Here is a 17,280-nt window from a genome sequence, read left to right as displayed (position 1 = left end):
ATTAAATATGTTGTTTACAATTAATATGAAATTAAAGATTCATCCATTTTATTTTTATTTAATATTTTTTCTATTTTTCTGCTTCTGTTTGTTTTTGTGTGTTTGTGTTTACAGTTATTTGAAAAATTTAAATAATAGGGTTATGACTTTTTTACAACCTCATATCCCTGTGTCATATTTTGATGAGCTTTTGCATAAGATTAGATAAAATGTTAATTACAAGGTGATTCGATAGAAAAAAGCTCATGCACAAAAAGCTTTTAAAGTTTTTATAGATAAGCTTTTTGGAAAAAAAATTTTGGAGTCATTTTAAGCACATCAAAACAATCGTTAAAGCCACACGACATAACCAGAATAACCTTTTTTTACTCACCAATTTTATCGTCATATCAATACATACGTATAATTTTATATCATATACAGCTTTATTCTATGTATCACATAAATTGAATGTGTTTGTGCGGGACCTTTTTCAATATTTAAGTGGAATAAAAATTATTTTTAGTCATTAATAGGCAAAATGTCATTTATTCGTGCAACAGGAAAAAAATTTGGTGCAACATTTTTTTCATTTCATAGGATTTTCCAAAAAAAAATTTTCAAAGTGGTTTGTGCGTGACCTTTTTTAATAATTAAATGGAATGAACGTTGTTATATTTGGCAAAAGTTCATTCACTCTCGCTACAGGAAATCATTTTTGAGAAAAAAGGTCAAAAAGTCATAACCCTAGTAAATAAACGACACATGAACATAGTTGCCAATATTGGTACAGACTGCAATAGTTGCATTTTTAGGAGCAAAAAGCAGTGTTGTATACCAAAATATTTCGATTTAACACCTTCATTCTCCTCCTCATCGTTGTCCATTTCATTGTCGGCTTGATGTTGATTATCATCGGCTTGATGTTGATTGGCATCGGCTTGATGTTGATTAGCATCGGCTTGATGTTGATTATCATCGGCTTGATGTTGATTGGCATCGGCTTGATGTTGATTAGCATCGGCTTGATGTTGATTAGCATCGGCTTGATGTTGATTGGCATCGGCTTGATGTTGATTTTCGCCGACTCTTCCACGTCTGTTGCGTCTGTTGCCACGTCTTCTGTAATTGCGTCTGCAGCGTCTATTGCAATTACAATTACAATTGCCTCTTCGGTTTGTGGTCTTGGTGGTGGTGATGGTCTTGCTTCCATCACCATTCTCCACAATGACCGTAACTTTTTTTTGATTGTTGCTGTTGCGTTGCTTCCTCTGGTTGTGTTTTTTGTTTTTTTGCCTATAAAGAAATGAAAAAATAGGTAATGAAAAATTAAAATTAAAAAAATTAAACAAGAATTACAAATATTAAAAATTTATTTTAGCAACCAAACTTACCATTTTGACGTTCAAGTATTGAATGAGGAAAACGAAAAAATATTTTCGTTTTCCTTAGTTTCTTTTTTTCCAGTGGCAAAGCCTGCTTTTTTAAAAATTTCACAAATGGAAATTTTGGAAATTTCCATTTCAAAAAGCCTGCTTTGCTACTTCAAAAATTCAAAATGGTAACTTTGGTTACCATTTTGAATTTTTGGATTCACTACTGTTAACTAAAATATAGACACTTTTGATCTTAACCTCAACTAAAAATATTTTTATTGTCCTTTTTCTTTCGCACTCCTATTATTTTGAACAACAAATTTGAAGGCGATTTATAATGTTGGTGTAAACAGTAAATAATTTAAAACAGATTACCACATTTCTGCTGATGAATTAACTGTTGGGATGTAAACAATGTTAAACAAATTCAAAATAAACCAAAATGGGTAAGTTTAACCATGTTTATTCGACCATTCCCTTGGTGTGAATGAGCACTCCTATTATTTTGAACACAGCTGTATGTGTATCTAAAAAGTATGATATTAGTCAGCTTTACCATTTGACCAACAAAAAAAAACACAAGTATAAACAGAGGGTGTAAACCAAGTATGGAAAAAATTGTTAAACAGTTTAAGTATGTTCAGGCAGAGATCCGAGACGAGTCCTCAAAGTCCACTTTCCCAAATTTTGTGCAGAGGTATCCGAAGGAGTGGACGACATGGGTCAACTTCGAACTTTAACTAAGTTTGAGCAACATATTACGAAGATTAAAATTTTGTTCGATTGATCCGCACACGAAGAATGTGCCCTTCTAATTTAAATAAGGATTCGGCATATTTTTTTTTTATTACATAGATTTTATTTTTGAATAAATGAAAATTTTAATTATTTACTTCTAAGTTCTTGGTGTTTGGATATTGTAGTAAGATAATATAAGTTATTGGCCATGTTGGCTTTTTTATATTACAGTTGATGAATAAATGAAATGAAATGAAATGAAAAATGGAAACACATTAAATTAGAAATGAGAAAAATATCGAATATTTTTAAAATTGATAAAATGGGAGAGCTCGCATGTGAACAACTCCTTCATTCTCCTCCTCATTGTTGTCCATTTCATCATCATGGGCTTGATGTTGATTAGCATCATCATGGGCTTGATGTTGATTAGCATCATCATGGGCTTGATGTTGATTAGCATCATCATGGGCTTGATGTTGATTAGCATCATCATGGGCTTGATGTTGATTAGCATCATCATGGGCTTGATGTTGGGCATCGGCTTGATTGGCGGCTTGGTGTTGATTTTCGCCGACTCTTCCCCGTCTGTTGCGTCTGTTGCCACGTCTTCTGTAATTGCAGCGTCTATTGCAATTGCAATTATTGCCTCTTGGGTGTGTGGTCTTGGTTGTGGTGATGGTTTTGCTCCCATCACCATTCTCCACAATGACCGTGACTTTTTTTTGGTTTCTGCTGTTGCGTTGCTTCCTTTTGTTGTGTTTCTTGTTTTTTGCCTATAAAGAAATAAAAAAATAGGTAATGAAAAATTAAAATTAAAAAAATTAAACAAGAATTACAAATATTAAAAATTTATTTTAGCAAACAAACTTACCATTTTGACGTTCAAGTATGGAATGAGGAAAACGAAAAAATATTTTCGTTTTCCATAGTTTCTTTTTTTCCAGTGGCAAAGCCTGCTTTTTTAAAAATTTCACAAATGGAAATTTTGGAAATTTCCATTTCAAAAAGCCTGCTTTGCTACTTCAAAAATTCAAAATGGTAACTTTGGTTATTGAAATAAATTTTTAATATTTGTAGTTCATGTTTAATTTTTGAAAATTTAATTTTTCATGACCTATTTTTTCAGGCAAAGTTTTTTTGTGTGAGAGACATACAGTTTGTCAAGTAATTGTTTTCAAACCAAGAAAACTAGCATTTTCCAGTATTTATTTATGAAAAATGACTGATAATTGGGATAAAAATGTCGGGTTTTTTGCAAAAAATAGTTGGTAGACAAATTAAAGACAAGATTGGATGTATAAAAAAAATTGATCCACGTATTCCAACAAAAATTAACGAAAACCTATAACTACATATAATTCAAGCTGTCAAATAAATGTTTTCGAAATTTAATGGAGTTTCCAAAATAACCCATATTATTTATTAATTGTTTATTGTTAGTTTTCTTGGTTCGAAAACAATTACTTGACAAAGTGTATGAAATAATACAATGTGCAAAGTTTGCTCAAATCAGATACTCCCAATTTTTTCAAACACCCACAGACCAGTAAACGTGGATTTTTTTAAACAATTTTTTCAAATACCCACAGACCATTTTTTGGCCAATAAACGTGGATTTTTTAAACAATTTTTTCAAATACCCACAGACCAATAAACGTGGATTTTTTTAAACAATTTTTTCAAATACCCACAGACCATTTTTTGGCCAATAAACGTGGATTTTTTAAACAATTTTTTCAAATACCCACAGACCATTTTCTGGCCAATAAACGTGGATTTTTTAAACAATTTTTTCAAACACCCACAGACCAATAAACGTGGATTTTTTTAAACAATTTTTTCAAACACCAACAGACCATTTTCTGGCCAATAAACGTGGATTTTTTAAACAATTTTTTCAAATACCCACAGACCATTTTCTGGCCAATAAACGTGGATTTTTTAAACAATTTTTTCAAATACCCACAGACCAATAAACGTGGATTTTTTTAAACAATTTTTTCAAATACCCACAGACCAATAAACGTGGATTTTTTTAAAAAATTTTTTCAAATACCCACAGACCATTTTTTGGCCAATAAACGTGGATTTTTTAAACAATTTTTTCAAATACCCACAGACCATTTTCTGGCCAATAAACGTGGATTTTTTAAACAATTTTTTCAAACACCCACAGACCAATAAACGTGGATTTTTTTGAACAATTTTTTCAAACACCAACAGACCATTTTCTGGCCAATAAACGTGGATTTTTTAAACAATTTTTTCAAATACCCACAGACCAATAAACGTGGATTTTTTTAAACAATTTTTTCAAATACCCACAGACCATTTTTTGGCCAATAAACGTGGATTTTTTTAAACAATTTTTTCAAATACCCACAGACCAATAAACGTGGATTGTTTTAAACAATTTTTTCAAATACCCACAGACCATTTTTTGGCCAATAAACGTGGATTTTTTAAACAATTTTTTCAAATACCCACAGACCAATAAACGTGGATTTTTTTAAACAATTTTTTCAAATACCCACAGACCATTTTTTGGCCAATAAACGTGGATTTTTTTAAACAATTTTTTCAAATACCCACAGACCAATAAACGTGGATTTTTTTAAACAATTTTTTCAAATACCCACAGACCATTTTTTGGCCAATAAACGTGGATTTTTTAAACAATTTTTTCAAATACCCACAGACCAATAAACGTGGATTTTTTAAACAATTTTTTCAAATACCCACAGACCAATAAACGTGGATTTTTTTAAACAATTTTTTCAAATACCCACAGACCAATAAACGTGGATTTTTTTAAACAATTTTTTCAACACAATTTTTTCAAACACCCACAGACCAATAAACCTCAAAAAACCCCTATTTTCTTTTCGGCACCGTTGACTGATAGTTTCTTACTTGTCATTCATAATTTTACCGATTTTTGTAACCATGTCGTCTGTTGGTATATCTGCCTGTGTAGCTGTTTGGATCGCACGTTAAATTCTGGAATGGATCTTAATATTTCATTGAAACTTAGTTTATGTTCGGATGGACAGAATCGGTCCACGATGTGGTATACCCCCACATAACAGGAACTTCGGATATTGCGTATATGAAGACTTTGCTGCATTTTCCACCCGAATTATTAGCAAGTTGACATTTCGAGTCTCTGTGTACGAGGAGTCCACCCAAATGTTGACATTGGTCAATGTTTTGGTACAGCCCTAATATAACGGTACAGGAATTTTTGAATTTAGAACATTTTCCACTTACTTACCATTTTTGACGTATACAATTTGTTGGTGTAGCTCATTAGTTAAATTTCCAACCGAATCAGCTGATAGTTTTTGAGTTCTCTATGGACCAGAAATCTCCTTTGTCAAAATGTCAATGTTTAAATTGTTGGCCAAATGTCTGCCTCATACGAAAACTGTGATTGTTGGGTAAAATTTCGTTGAAATTTAAGGGTGAATAAATAACTCATTAATGTCCGTTGTCGAATTATGGAGTGATACCTCTGTCAATCATATTACCCAAAGTCTAAAATACCGCCGAATCCACTAAAGCACCCATGTGTTTATTTTTCAGGCACCATGTTCACATATACATAGGTATAGGCTTTGTTGTAATCCACTATATAAATATGTATGTATAGCGCCGGATTTTAGTTATTTAAAACGTATGTATTGTAATGGCGCCAGGTCTTACTTTTGAAATGTATGCATTTTCGTATCTAAATATATGACGGAATGTCTTTTCAATGAGACAATCGAATTGTTTTTATTTTAATACAAACCCTTTTTTTACTTTTCAAATTATAATCAAATCAAAAGATGCGTAAATTTTCTGTTTGTGTCGTTTTATAAAAAAAAACTAATTTAAAATATAATTAAGAAATAATAAAGATGAAGTAGAAAGAACTATAACAAGATTCCCCAAACATATTCATTCATTGATTCTTTCATATGTATGTATCTCTTTTTGCACACACATACATACATTCGTATGAACTTTTTGTCTGAAATGCAGAATTCCAATTTGGTTTTATTGAAATTTATTAACAGAATTTCAGGACAACAGACACATGGCTAGAATGGGCAGACAACGCCAAATAAACGAACATCGCAAATAAATAAACCAACATTTCAAATATTGAAAAAAGTAATAAATTCTTATCAAGCGACATCCGAAAGGGAGGAAAAACAAACTGAATAATTGCTTTAACAAACAACAAATTTACACAGATGCACCGCATCGGCAGCAGTATTTTGGATAGCTGATCAAATCCACCGCACAAAATTCTTCTACTACCACTTAGGCAAGCGAAACACACGATCTGCCCTACTGACGTTTAATACAAGAGTGTGTCTATCTGTATGAAATTAACCCAGATATGCCCATTGCTTGATCGTGATCATTTTAAAAGTATTTTTATATTATTTTAGAAGCAAATGTGAAATAATAACAGTATGCTTATATGTTTTTTAAAAATTTTTTGAAAAAAGTGATTTTTGAGGCCACTTTTGGACACAGGGTTTTATCATATAACTGGGAGTTATGGGTGACAAAACATTTGACATATAGTCCAAAGACACCTTTTCGGCATCTAGTTAACATTTTTTCGTAGTAGGCTCCACATCGTGTATGTTTTCGTTATAAAACTACCCAATAATTAATCGGTCATAACGCAAATCATTGTAAAAACTAAGCGATAGGTGGCAACTTCGGTGAACTAGACCTCAAAACTCAAAAATAGTAGCTCAAAATAATGGAATAGCTACAGATGTGTACTGAGTATATCACCAAAATAAACGGTACTTTGATAAACATAACATATCAAATTAGCAAGAATTGTGTGTGTCCTATATATAGGACAGTGGGCATATCTGGGTTAAACAGATTTGAATTAAAACGTATGAAGTGGTTTGAGCAACAAATTTTCGAATTTTAAATTTGATTAGTACATAACATAGCTTCTAAAGATTAATTTTAAATAAATACATACCCGCTTTTTTCATCAAATTTTCGCTGTAACTCTGCCTCCTTGAATTTTTGTATTTCACCAACATATCGAATTCCCAGTTGTTGACACACCTCTTCACCAAATTTTGCACCAAACAGTTGATGGATGTGTGTAATTGGTAGAATTGTTTGTTTATTAGGTTTGTTTAATCCGCAAGCCAATTTTGCTAACATTTTGTTGAGTGATATTCCGGCTGAGCACTCCAGTTTTTATACACTAAAACTTCTTCGCAACGTTTCAATCTTCTTCAGGAAATTTGTTATAAATTTTTTCTTCCGGCGAAGGAAATAAAATTCGTTTGCCATCCAATCAATTCAAATGATCCCAGAAAAATAAAAAGTCATACTGTACTTTTTAGAAAATCAAAAAAAAAAAGAATATTCCAACAGTTGTTGATTGGAAAATTCAAAAAATTCCAGTTAGAAGGAGAAAGCAATATTGTCTTCATTTACACGAGGAAACAAACAAACAATTTTTAGAAAATCAAAAAAAAAGAATATTCCAACAGTTGTTGATTGGAAAATTCAAAAAAATTCCAGTTAGAAGGAGAAAGCAATATTGTCTTCATTTACACGAGGACACAATTTTTAATTCTCATTTTTGGGAACAAATTTAGCGCAATTTTGGATGGATATATATGCAAGAAATAAATAATAATTTCATATTAATTTATTTATTTTCTGTTGTAAAAAAATGTTTCTTGTAATTGTTATATAGTTTGTTGCTGTTTTATGAATATTCATTACGCAAATGAGCTCCATCCAAGTTTAAAAAAAATTGAACAAATTGAATACTCTACCACCTGACGGAAAAAATTTGAAAATTTTTTTTAAATTGCAAGTTTTTCCTATTTTCCAGATTTTTCTGCCAGGTGGGAGAGTATTCTATTTATGCCAAAAAAATTGTTGATTGGAAATTACAACATGTACAATACAAAAAAGGCTTTACTAAAAAGTAATCGTCATGAACAAAGCCTAAAACAACGCATTTTTAAGGAATTAAGAAAATGCAAAGAAAACGAATCAAAATCACATATATACATACCTCGAACAATTACGCAGCGAATGACTTTGATTTTCTAGAGCAATTCAACAGTTTTCACTTATCAACTAATTGCGAACACTTTAGATTTTTCTTTATAATGAATATTTATTTCTCTCTTCTTCACTTTTAAACGACAGTTTAATAAATCGTATAGACAAAGAGATTGTAGTGTCTTCTCTTTTTGTAGGTGTCGCCGGTATGCAAAGGCCTAATCTTTTCATTCAATTGCACAATGTTTTGGGGTAAATTACAATATTTTTTTGGATTTGTTTATATGAGGATGTAGATCTGGCCAAAGATTATCCATATTTTGTCTTTTATCAGAATAAATAGTTTAAAATCTATAGTAACTTTAAATAAAACTACTAACGCCATCTACCAATTTTCGAAAATTTCGAAGATAAATGCTGAGAGCAAATAAATGTCTTTAAATTTATTAGTCTATGCTATGACAGGAAAAATTAAAAAATGTATTAAAAACCCAAACATATTTAGAAAAACTTTAAAACATGAATGAAAAGCAAATCATAGCAAATTTTGTCTTCTCTTTCATTGCAGTTACATTTCTTGTCCATCGTTTCAAATTCGCGAACAAATCTAGAAACAAAAGTCAAATGCTACCCAGTAAGTCTGTATACCAAACAAGTAAGAAAAGTCTATAGTCGGAGCCGACCATGGGATACCCTATACCACTATCCCTGGATAATCGCTCTCCACGGAACTTCTTTTCAATGATTGTGAAAATTTAATTATCAAATATCAGAGATGTAATGTATAATACTTATGACCAAAACCAAAAAGTTATCTAGCATGACAAAGAAATTTTTGTAGCAGGAAAGGAAAATTTAGTTCACACAAACTAAAATGTAATGAAACCCACTTATGTAGTACTACTACTTCCGTTGTTTAACCGCTACGTTATTGAAATTATTACCAATTTCACACAAAAGTTTCACTCCATTTAAACCGCTAAGTATTATCAGATCTTCACGTTGGTTTGTACGCTTCTTCTTCATCATAAACTCAAACTTTGTTTAAAATTTTGCGGGTTATTATTTTGACCCACAGAGCCGCTACAAAATTGGTTAAAATTTTGTTTTTGGTCCATTTCATCCCCTGAACATTTCACGATCATCACCAAAAGCTAATAATTTATATTCTGGCCCGAACCCAACCTCCTTAAAAAATTCGTTACAATAGGTCCATAATTGCGGCCTTAAGCTTGTTTACAATTTTTAATGGACGGACACACATCGCTAAATCGCCGAGATATGAATTTTGGCATACCAAATAAGGGGTCTAGGACGAATATTTCGTGGTGTTACATAAACTTTTGGAGAGACAATATGTAGCATGGGATAAAACTGTGGTTCTCTACACAGAACCCATTATATATTAGGCAGTAGGCCCGTTATCTAGCAAACACTTTATTGCAATTTACATCAGAGGAAAGGTCAGTAGTTTTTTTTCCATATGTAGGCTACTTTGCGAAATATATATGTCCTCAAGGAATTAAAATATCGACCAACAATAAAATTTTTATATTTTTCATACAAAAGTAATGGTCCATTTGACCCGCTAAAGAATATCAGATCATCATTCAAAATTGTAGGCATCTTTTTCGACCTATACTCTTACCCGGTGCAAAATTTCGTGACTATTGATGTATAATTGCGACTTCTAGCGAATTTGTTATTACACTACAAACAAATAGGGGAATATTTTAGGCTGTAACTCTGTTATCTGATCATGCACACCAACATAATTGGCATCAATTAAAAGGTCAAGCGTTCCACTTTCAAGTATATCTCACTTGTCCGGAATGTCACTTCCAGGAATTAAGATATAAGCTGTATATTAAAAATGTTCACAATTTTCACACAAAAGTTTTGGTCCATTTAACCCTCTAAATATTATCCGATCGCCATCTCAAATTGCAAGCTTCTCCTTTGTGATATACTCTTACCTCATTTAAAATTACCCGTTGATCGGACTATTATTGAGACCTACAGAGCCGCTAGAAAATTGGATAAATATTATGTTTTTGGTCCATTTCACCCGCTAAATATTTCACGATCATCACCAATAAGAATAGGGATCTATTCTGATCTGAACCCGACCTCCATACAAAATTTTGTGACGATCGGTCCATAATTGCGGCCTGGAGCGTGTTTACAATTTATAATGGACAGACGGACGGACGGACGGAGGGACGGACGGACACACATCTCAAAATCGCTTTATCTCGTCGAGATATGAAGATTGGTATACCACATTGGGGGTCTCCGACGAATATTTCGCGGTGTTACATGAATTTTTACCAAAACAAACTTATAATACCCTTTTCCACATTGTGGTATAGGGTATAAAAATTGTTTTGGCAGGTCTCTCTCTCGTTAATTTTGAAAATAGGAAAATTTAAAAATATTCTGAAAGCACCAACTTTGTGAGAAAAAATAGAAACCATTAATGAAAATAATATAATTTCATATTAAATAGATATCTGAAAGAAGGACAAATATTTTTATCAGTTCATATCGACTAATTTAACTCGTCTTTTGGCTGAAATTTTCTTTAAAGGCTTTACCTAATTAATTGCGTGTTGTGTGTGCGTTCGAAAAAACAAAAACAAAATACATGTATTTTAAATTGACAACAAAAACAAATACATGCATTTTGTTTTTGTTTTTTTCAACGCACACGCAACACGCAATTAATTAGGTAAAGCCATAAAATCAGTAAATAAAAAGTGTGAAAATTTGAATCACGTTGCTATGAATTGTGTACCATGTCGTATGAATGGGTTAATTCGTGCACGTAATTATGAGAAAGAACGACGTGATTCAAATGCTGGTATGAAAATGACATAAAATCGCCCACAATACAAATTATTAAAAATATACAGTATGCAAAGTTCATATTTGTACACCCCTCAAAACTGAATAAAATCGTTATTTATTCCCAGCAAAAGGTTTGCATCCGCGGATGCAGTTACCCAGCAAAAAGTTTGCATCCGCGGATGCAGTTAAATCACTAGAACAATTGCCGCTGGATTACATATTTTCCTATGAATTCACCTATGAATTTTACAAGAGAGCGCGCAGCTAGGATGCACTCCATTTTGCTTCCACGGCACACAGCTAGGATGCACTCCATTTTCGATCCAAATCACAGCCTTTGATGTAGTGTTTTGGGTTGAATTTAAATGCAGTCTAAAGATGCTATAAAATGCAAGCCATTGCAAATATCCCAAAATAAATAAAATACATTGCTTATTCGTGTAAACAAGAATATTAACTTTATTACACTAATACAAATAATAAAAACTAACTCTCCATTAAATTTGATCATAACTGAGTTTACTTCCTCTGCTCTGCTTTTTGTGACACCGCAACTGATGTTGCTTCATCATCCAAATGGTTTTTCATTTTTCCTCCAACTCCAGTTCAGATTTCCAAAAAACTCTAACTCCACTTCAAAAATATTTTGCGTCTCGTGAATTGCAGCAATGCTTGTATCTTTAGTTTGTATTTCTTTATTTTTTTTTTAAACAAATTCTTATAATTTTAGACACTCTTTCTTGTGTTCAGAAAAAAAGACTGCGACTGTAGGGATCAAAAAATTGGCTTGCTTGGCTAGGGATCTATAAGCGAGTGCTTCTGAAATGTATAGAGCAGAGTGCATTTTTCATAACTCCGTGTGGACTGCATCGAAAGATGTATTGAAATCATAACTCTGCATTGCACTACTTCCAAACTTTGCTGGGTATAAGCAGCCTTGTTTTTTGTTCATAAACTACCAAAAAATGCAACTGTTTTATGACGTCTTTGTTTGTTTGTGTTGTAGAAAAACAAAAATACTCAAATGATGACAAAAGTCTAAATAAATGGTTAAAAAACTTGCAAAAGTTATATTTTTTTTTTAAGTTTGAATTAAGTCAAGTTATTTGTTAAACATTAGTGTTGCGAAATTCTTATTTTCTGCTAAGTTTACATTTACGAAATCCAGTCGATTTCTAAATCCATCTTTAAAATCCTAGTTGTTTAGACTAGTCTAAAATGATACAAGATGCCAGTCAGCTGATCTTTGTTTACGTATACATACGCGAATTTGCAAAAAGAATTACTTGAAAATTAAAAATGGAATGGAATACTGCACAAAATAATCTGACAAATTGCTATTAAATATGTTGTTTACAATTAATATGAAATTAAAGATTCATCCATTTTATTTTTATTTAATATTTTTTCTATTTTTCTGCTTCTGTTTGTTTTTGTGTGTTTGTGTTTACAGTTATTTGAAAAATTTAAATAATAGGGTTATGACTTTTTTACAACCTCATATCCCTGTGTCATATTTTGATGAGCTTTTGCATAAGATTAGATAAAATGTTAATTACAAGGTGATTCGATAGAAAAACGCTCATGCACAAAAAGCTTTTAAAGTTTTTATAGATAAGCTTTTTGGAAAAAAAATTTTGGAGTCATTTTAAGCACATCAAAACAATCGTTAAAGCCACACGACATAACCAGAATAACCTTTTTTTACTCACCAATTTTATCGTCATATCAATACATACGTATAATTTTATATCATATACAGCTTTATTCTATGTATCACATAAATTGAATGTGTTTGTGCGGGACCTTTTTCAATATTTAAGTGGAATAAAAATTATTTTTAGTCATTAATAGGCAAAATGTCATTTATTCGTGCAACAGGAAAAAAATTTGGTGCAACATTTTTTTCATTTCATAGGATTTTCCAAAAAAAAAATTTCAAAGTGGTTTGTGCGTGACCTTTTTTAATAATTAAATGGAATGAACGTTGTTATATTTGGCAAAAGTTCATTCACTCTCGCTACAGGAAATCATTTTTGAGAAAAAAGGTCAAAAAGTCATAACCCTAGTAAATAAACGACACATGAACATAGTTGCCAATATTGGTACAGACTGCAATAGTTGCATTTTTAGGAGCAAAAAGCAGTGTTGTATACCAAAATATTTCGATTTAACATTTGATTTAAAACAAATCCAAGTTTTGAGTTGATTTAATTTTGTACGGTAACACCCCGTTTATATATAACCGGATTTAACAAACCGACTGGGTTTTAAATGTCAATTCCATTACTTATATTTCAAACAAATCCTCATAAAGAAGGTTAACCCTGCAAAAAGCTCTAATATAAACACCATATAAATCAGGATGGATTTGGGTGGATTAAGCACTTAATGCCAAGTTTACACTTACGCTCCAAAATCCACTGGATTTCACGAAATCCTGAAATACAACCCGTTGTTTACACTTATTTTTTGTTGATTTCAAACATATCACAATAATCAAGGTAGATGCACATGCGCAGCTGACCGAACATGGATTTTCAAAGTTGTTGTAAATGTAAATTGAATTAGTCGTTAAAAATATACGACAATATAGAATTTTAATGCTTTATTTCGAAAATGATCGTAAAATTATCTATATATCGTATTAATATTATTTTCCGTATTGTGCTAGAAATGCATTCCCGTACTCCGAAAACGAGCAAAACTTGAGCTTCCCTTTAAACAAAATTGTTTTGAAAAACTCTCTCTCCTCCTATACGAATTTGGCGAGTAGAAATTAGCAGCATGATCGCCTGCATCTGATTGCCTGATACATTGGTTTTGACAGGGTTTTATATCATGAGTACTATGATTTCGAAGTTGATTTCGCTGAAATCACGAAATGAGATGCTTTCATTTTTGTATGCGAAATCATGATAAATTTTGCTTGATTCCGCCCGAAATCATGAAATGCCTTTGAAATCACGAAACGATGTCGAATGTAAACCCCTCATAAATCGAGATAATTCCCTTAATCATCGTATAAGGGTATAGTCTAAACGGGCTATAAGGTCTTTTGCATTGTAATGTAGAGTAAACGAACAACATCCAGTAACAAATTGTACAAATTTTGAGTAATAGCCCGTTTCCACGGTACGTTGTTCGTTCTCTATTCGTTGTTCGACCCTCAAATACGAAAAAAAATACTTGATTCCCCATACAAAATTCTGTGAAAGAACGACGTGTTTTCTACGTTGTTCAAGCAGAAATACTCTCTGAACGACGAATAAATATGTCCCATCCCTAATAAATGAGAGAATTTATCGATAAAATAAATTATGACATGCATACATTAAAAAAGAAAAATATGTTAAAAACACAAATAATTTCAGAAAAAGGAAATCATGAATGAAGTAGTAAACTAAACGTTTTATATAGATGCAGAAGGAAGAAAATTATATTTTCTTCTTAATTCCAAAATCTTCTTCTATTCTGCTTAATTCAGTGCGTTTTTTCTTCAAATTTACTTAAAAATAAGTCCCAATTTACATTAGGCGAGTTTACTTGCGGCAATTGTCAGTTTGATGGAGAGAGAGGTGAGGGATATGGTAACCCTTTGCCTCTCAACACCCTCTCTCACCAACAAACTGACAATTGCCGCAAGTAAACTCGCCTAATGTAAATTGGGACTAATGGGTACTTTACACGATATGTGTTTTGCATATGAGTTGTCACTTCTGCCATACAAAATATATATGCAAAGTGACAACTCATATGTAAAAAACATATCGTGTAAAGTACCCATAAGGAAACAAAAATTAAAAAGAAATGAAGTACAGTCAACCAAAAAAGTCTACATACACCCTATAAATCTCGGGTTTAAAGGGTACGGAAGCATTTTCATGAAAATCCAAGTACATAGTTCTATCTCATATCCCTAATAAACAATATTACATACAACAAAAATATATTCCGTAATACGAATAACGGTAAATTCTATAAAAATTAAAAAATTAATAGGGAAAAAGTGTACATACACCCCAATGAAATATTGAAGTTACCGAAAAATCTATGGAATAAGCAATAAGGTGAGAACACACTGGATTTTGGTTGTTTGTTTTCAATAGGACAGTCACAGCCTGTTTTCAATAGGACAGCCACAACGAAGCGAGGCTTCAGGACACAAAGTTGAAAATTGTTGAACTTTTGAATTCTTCGCCTGGCTTCATTTTTGACATTTCGTTTCGACATTCGATTTCACGTAAACACGTGCTCAATCTGAAAAATAGAATTTTAGCCGTAGTTTTTATGTTCAGTACAAATTATTTACATTACAAACAAATCATATTAAAAAATTGAATTTTATTTGATAAATTGAAATAATCTGGCCTGTTCCCGTACTTTATAAAGTGGTAAAAGTTGTAAAAGTCTTAAACGATTTTCATATAAATTTTGTGTACGGGAAAGCAAAATGTGTAAAAGTGGTAAAAATTGTAAAAACTTTTTAGTTCTGGAACAGGGCTCATGTTTATAGTGCCCATAAATTTTACGCTTCGATGTGTGATACCAAGAAATAAGCGGCCTAGTGAGGAAATAGATAAGTACGAGTAGGAAAATTAAGCTAAGAGCTGACTGTGTTCTCACCGTTAATGCCTGCCAGTCCATCATAAATCAGCAATCGGAGGCGCAAGTAAAGCTAACCAACCAACCTAATCGCAAATGCCAGGAACTGCAGTGCACTCCGAAACACATCATCCCTGGTAAGTGACCATAACATCAATTATAGCCTCACAAACGCCATTTGCAACCGCCATCGTCACGATGCCGCCAATAACATTTGGGTCCCGTTCTACATACAAATATGTCAATACACATATGCCAAGTTTATACTTGCGCTCCAAAATCCACTGGATTTGACGAAATCCTGAAATACACCCCGGTGTTTACACTTATTTTTTTGTTGATTTCAAACATATCACAATAATCAAGGTAGATGCATACGCAGCTGATCGAACATGAATTTTCAAAAGAAGTTGTTGTAAATTGAATTAGTCATCAAAAATATACGACAATATAGAACTTTACAACTTTATTTCGAAAATTATCGTAAAATTATCTATATATCGTATTGATTGTGGATAGTACTAACAAATGAAGAAAATAAAAAATGATTTTATCGTTGAGACATCATAATAAATTTTGATAGATAAAAGCGGTTTTTGGAACCTGCAAAATATTACTACTTGCAGTAGTTTTCTCGTTTAGTGCTAAAAATAGTTCCCGTACTCCGAAGTCTAGCAAGACTTGCACTTCTCTTTAAACAAAAATAGCGCCGATTAGCACCCTCTTCTCCTGTTTTCTGCAATACAATTTTGGCCTAGTAGAAACTAGCAGCATGTTCTTTGCCATCTAAATACGATAGCTGATATGTTGATTTTGACATTTCTGCTGGAGTTTTTAGAATTTCCGTCATTTTTCCGTTCCCGTATTTTTTAAGAAATTTGTATGGGAAGCAATTTTTGACAATTCGCTCTTTTTTCTAACTTTACCATTAAAAAAGTACGAGAACACAATGAAAAATAGCATTGCAAGAAAGTAATTTAATATTTTTTTCAAATTATTTAAAAATTTTGATACTAAATTTTTTTGTTGCATCAATTGACCATCTACCTTGTTTATTGTAATACGTGAAAAGTGTTGCAACTTTTGGTACTTTTTAGGCAAAAGCAGGGATGTATATCATGAGTACTGTGATTTCGATGTTGATTTCGCTGAAATCACGAAATGAGATGATTTCATTTTTGTATGCGAAATCATGATAAATTTTGCTTGATTCCGCGCGAAATCACGAAACGCCTTTGAAATCACGAAAAGACGCCGAATGTAAACCAAGCAATAACACATACAACATTTGCAAGCAGCGCCAACCACAGCCAGCAGTAGCCCGAGTCTGCTTCTACTTCTCCACTGCCAACGGGGGAGCCATTACCAAATATGCAGCAATTAAGTGATTTTTCAAATTCAAATGTATCGACTATCAAAATGCGAAGAAAAAATGCAAGATTTGCCAGAATTTAGTGGTGGAATGTCACTACTTTTCAATCATATCCTCCCAGCATGTGGTTAAATCAGTGCAAGTGCAGAACGAATGTCGCGGAAGTACATATTTTTCTATGAATTCCTCAATGAATTGTACAAGATAACGCGCAGAAAAGAAGCCTTATCAGCACGCAGATAAGAATCTGTCCATCTTACATCATAGCACGAGTTTTGGTGCGGTCTAAAGATGAAATAAAAA

General features: G+C 32.2%; 1 protein-coding gene across 3 annotated transcripts; it reads right to left on the bottom strand.

Moving 5' to 3' along the window:
- Window positions 1-687: 687 nt before the first annotated feature.
- LOC141394497 (uncharacterized) lies at window positions 688-8,227 on the bottom strand. 3 transcript variants are annotated; one of them, XM_073969001.1, is made up of 3 exons: window positions 8,161-8,190; window positions 7,099-7,461; window positions 688-1,275 (listed from the first exon to the last, which is right to left on the bottom strand). In XM_073969001.1, the coding sequence occupies exons 2-3, from the start codon at window positions 7,287-7,289 to the stop codon at window positions 711-713; spliced, it is 756 nt and encodes a 251-aa protein (XP_073825102.1). In that variant the 5' UTR covers window positions 7,290-7,461; window positions 8,161-8,190; the 3' UTR covers window positions 688-710. The 3 variants fall into 3 exon arrangements, with proteins under 3 accessions (XP_073825102.1, XP_073825104.1, XP_073825105.1); XM_073969003.1 differs by lacking the exon at window positions 688-1,275 and adding an exon at window positions 2,192-2,869 and having other exon boundaries at window positions 8,161-8,227; XM_073969004.1 differs by lacking the exons at window positions 688-1,275; window positions 7,099-7,461; window positions 8,161-8,190 and adding exons at window positions 2,264-2,869; window positions 5,371-5,783.
- Window positions 8,228-17,280: the final 9,053 nt, after the last annotated feature.

This window comes from Musca autumnalis, unplaced genomic scaffold, assembly GCF_047663935.1.
Source record: "Musca autumnalis isolate F117 unplaced genomic scaffold, ASM4766393v1 scaffold_2, whole genome shotgun sequence".
NCBI classification, from domain to species: Eukaryota; Metazoa; Arthropoda; class Insecta; order Diptera; family Muscidae; genus Musca; species Musca autumnalis.
Note: the sequence above shows the minus strand (reverse complement) of the source record. Positions and strands in the feature narration are given on the sequence as shown.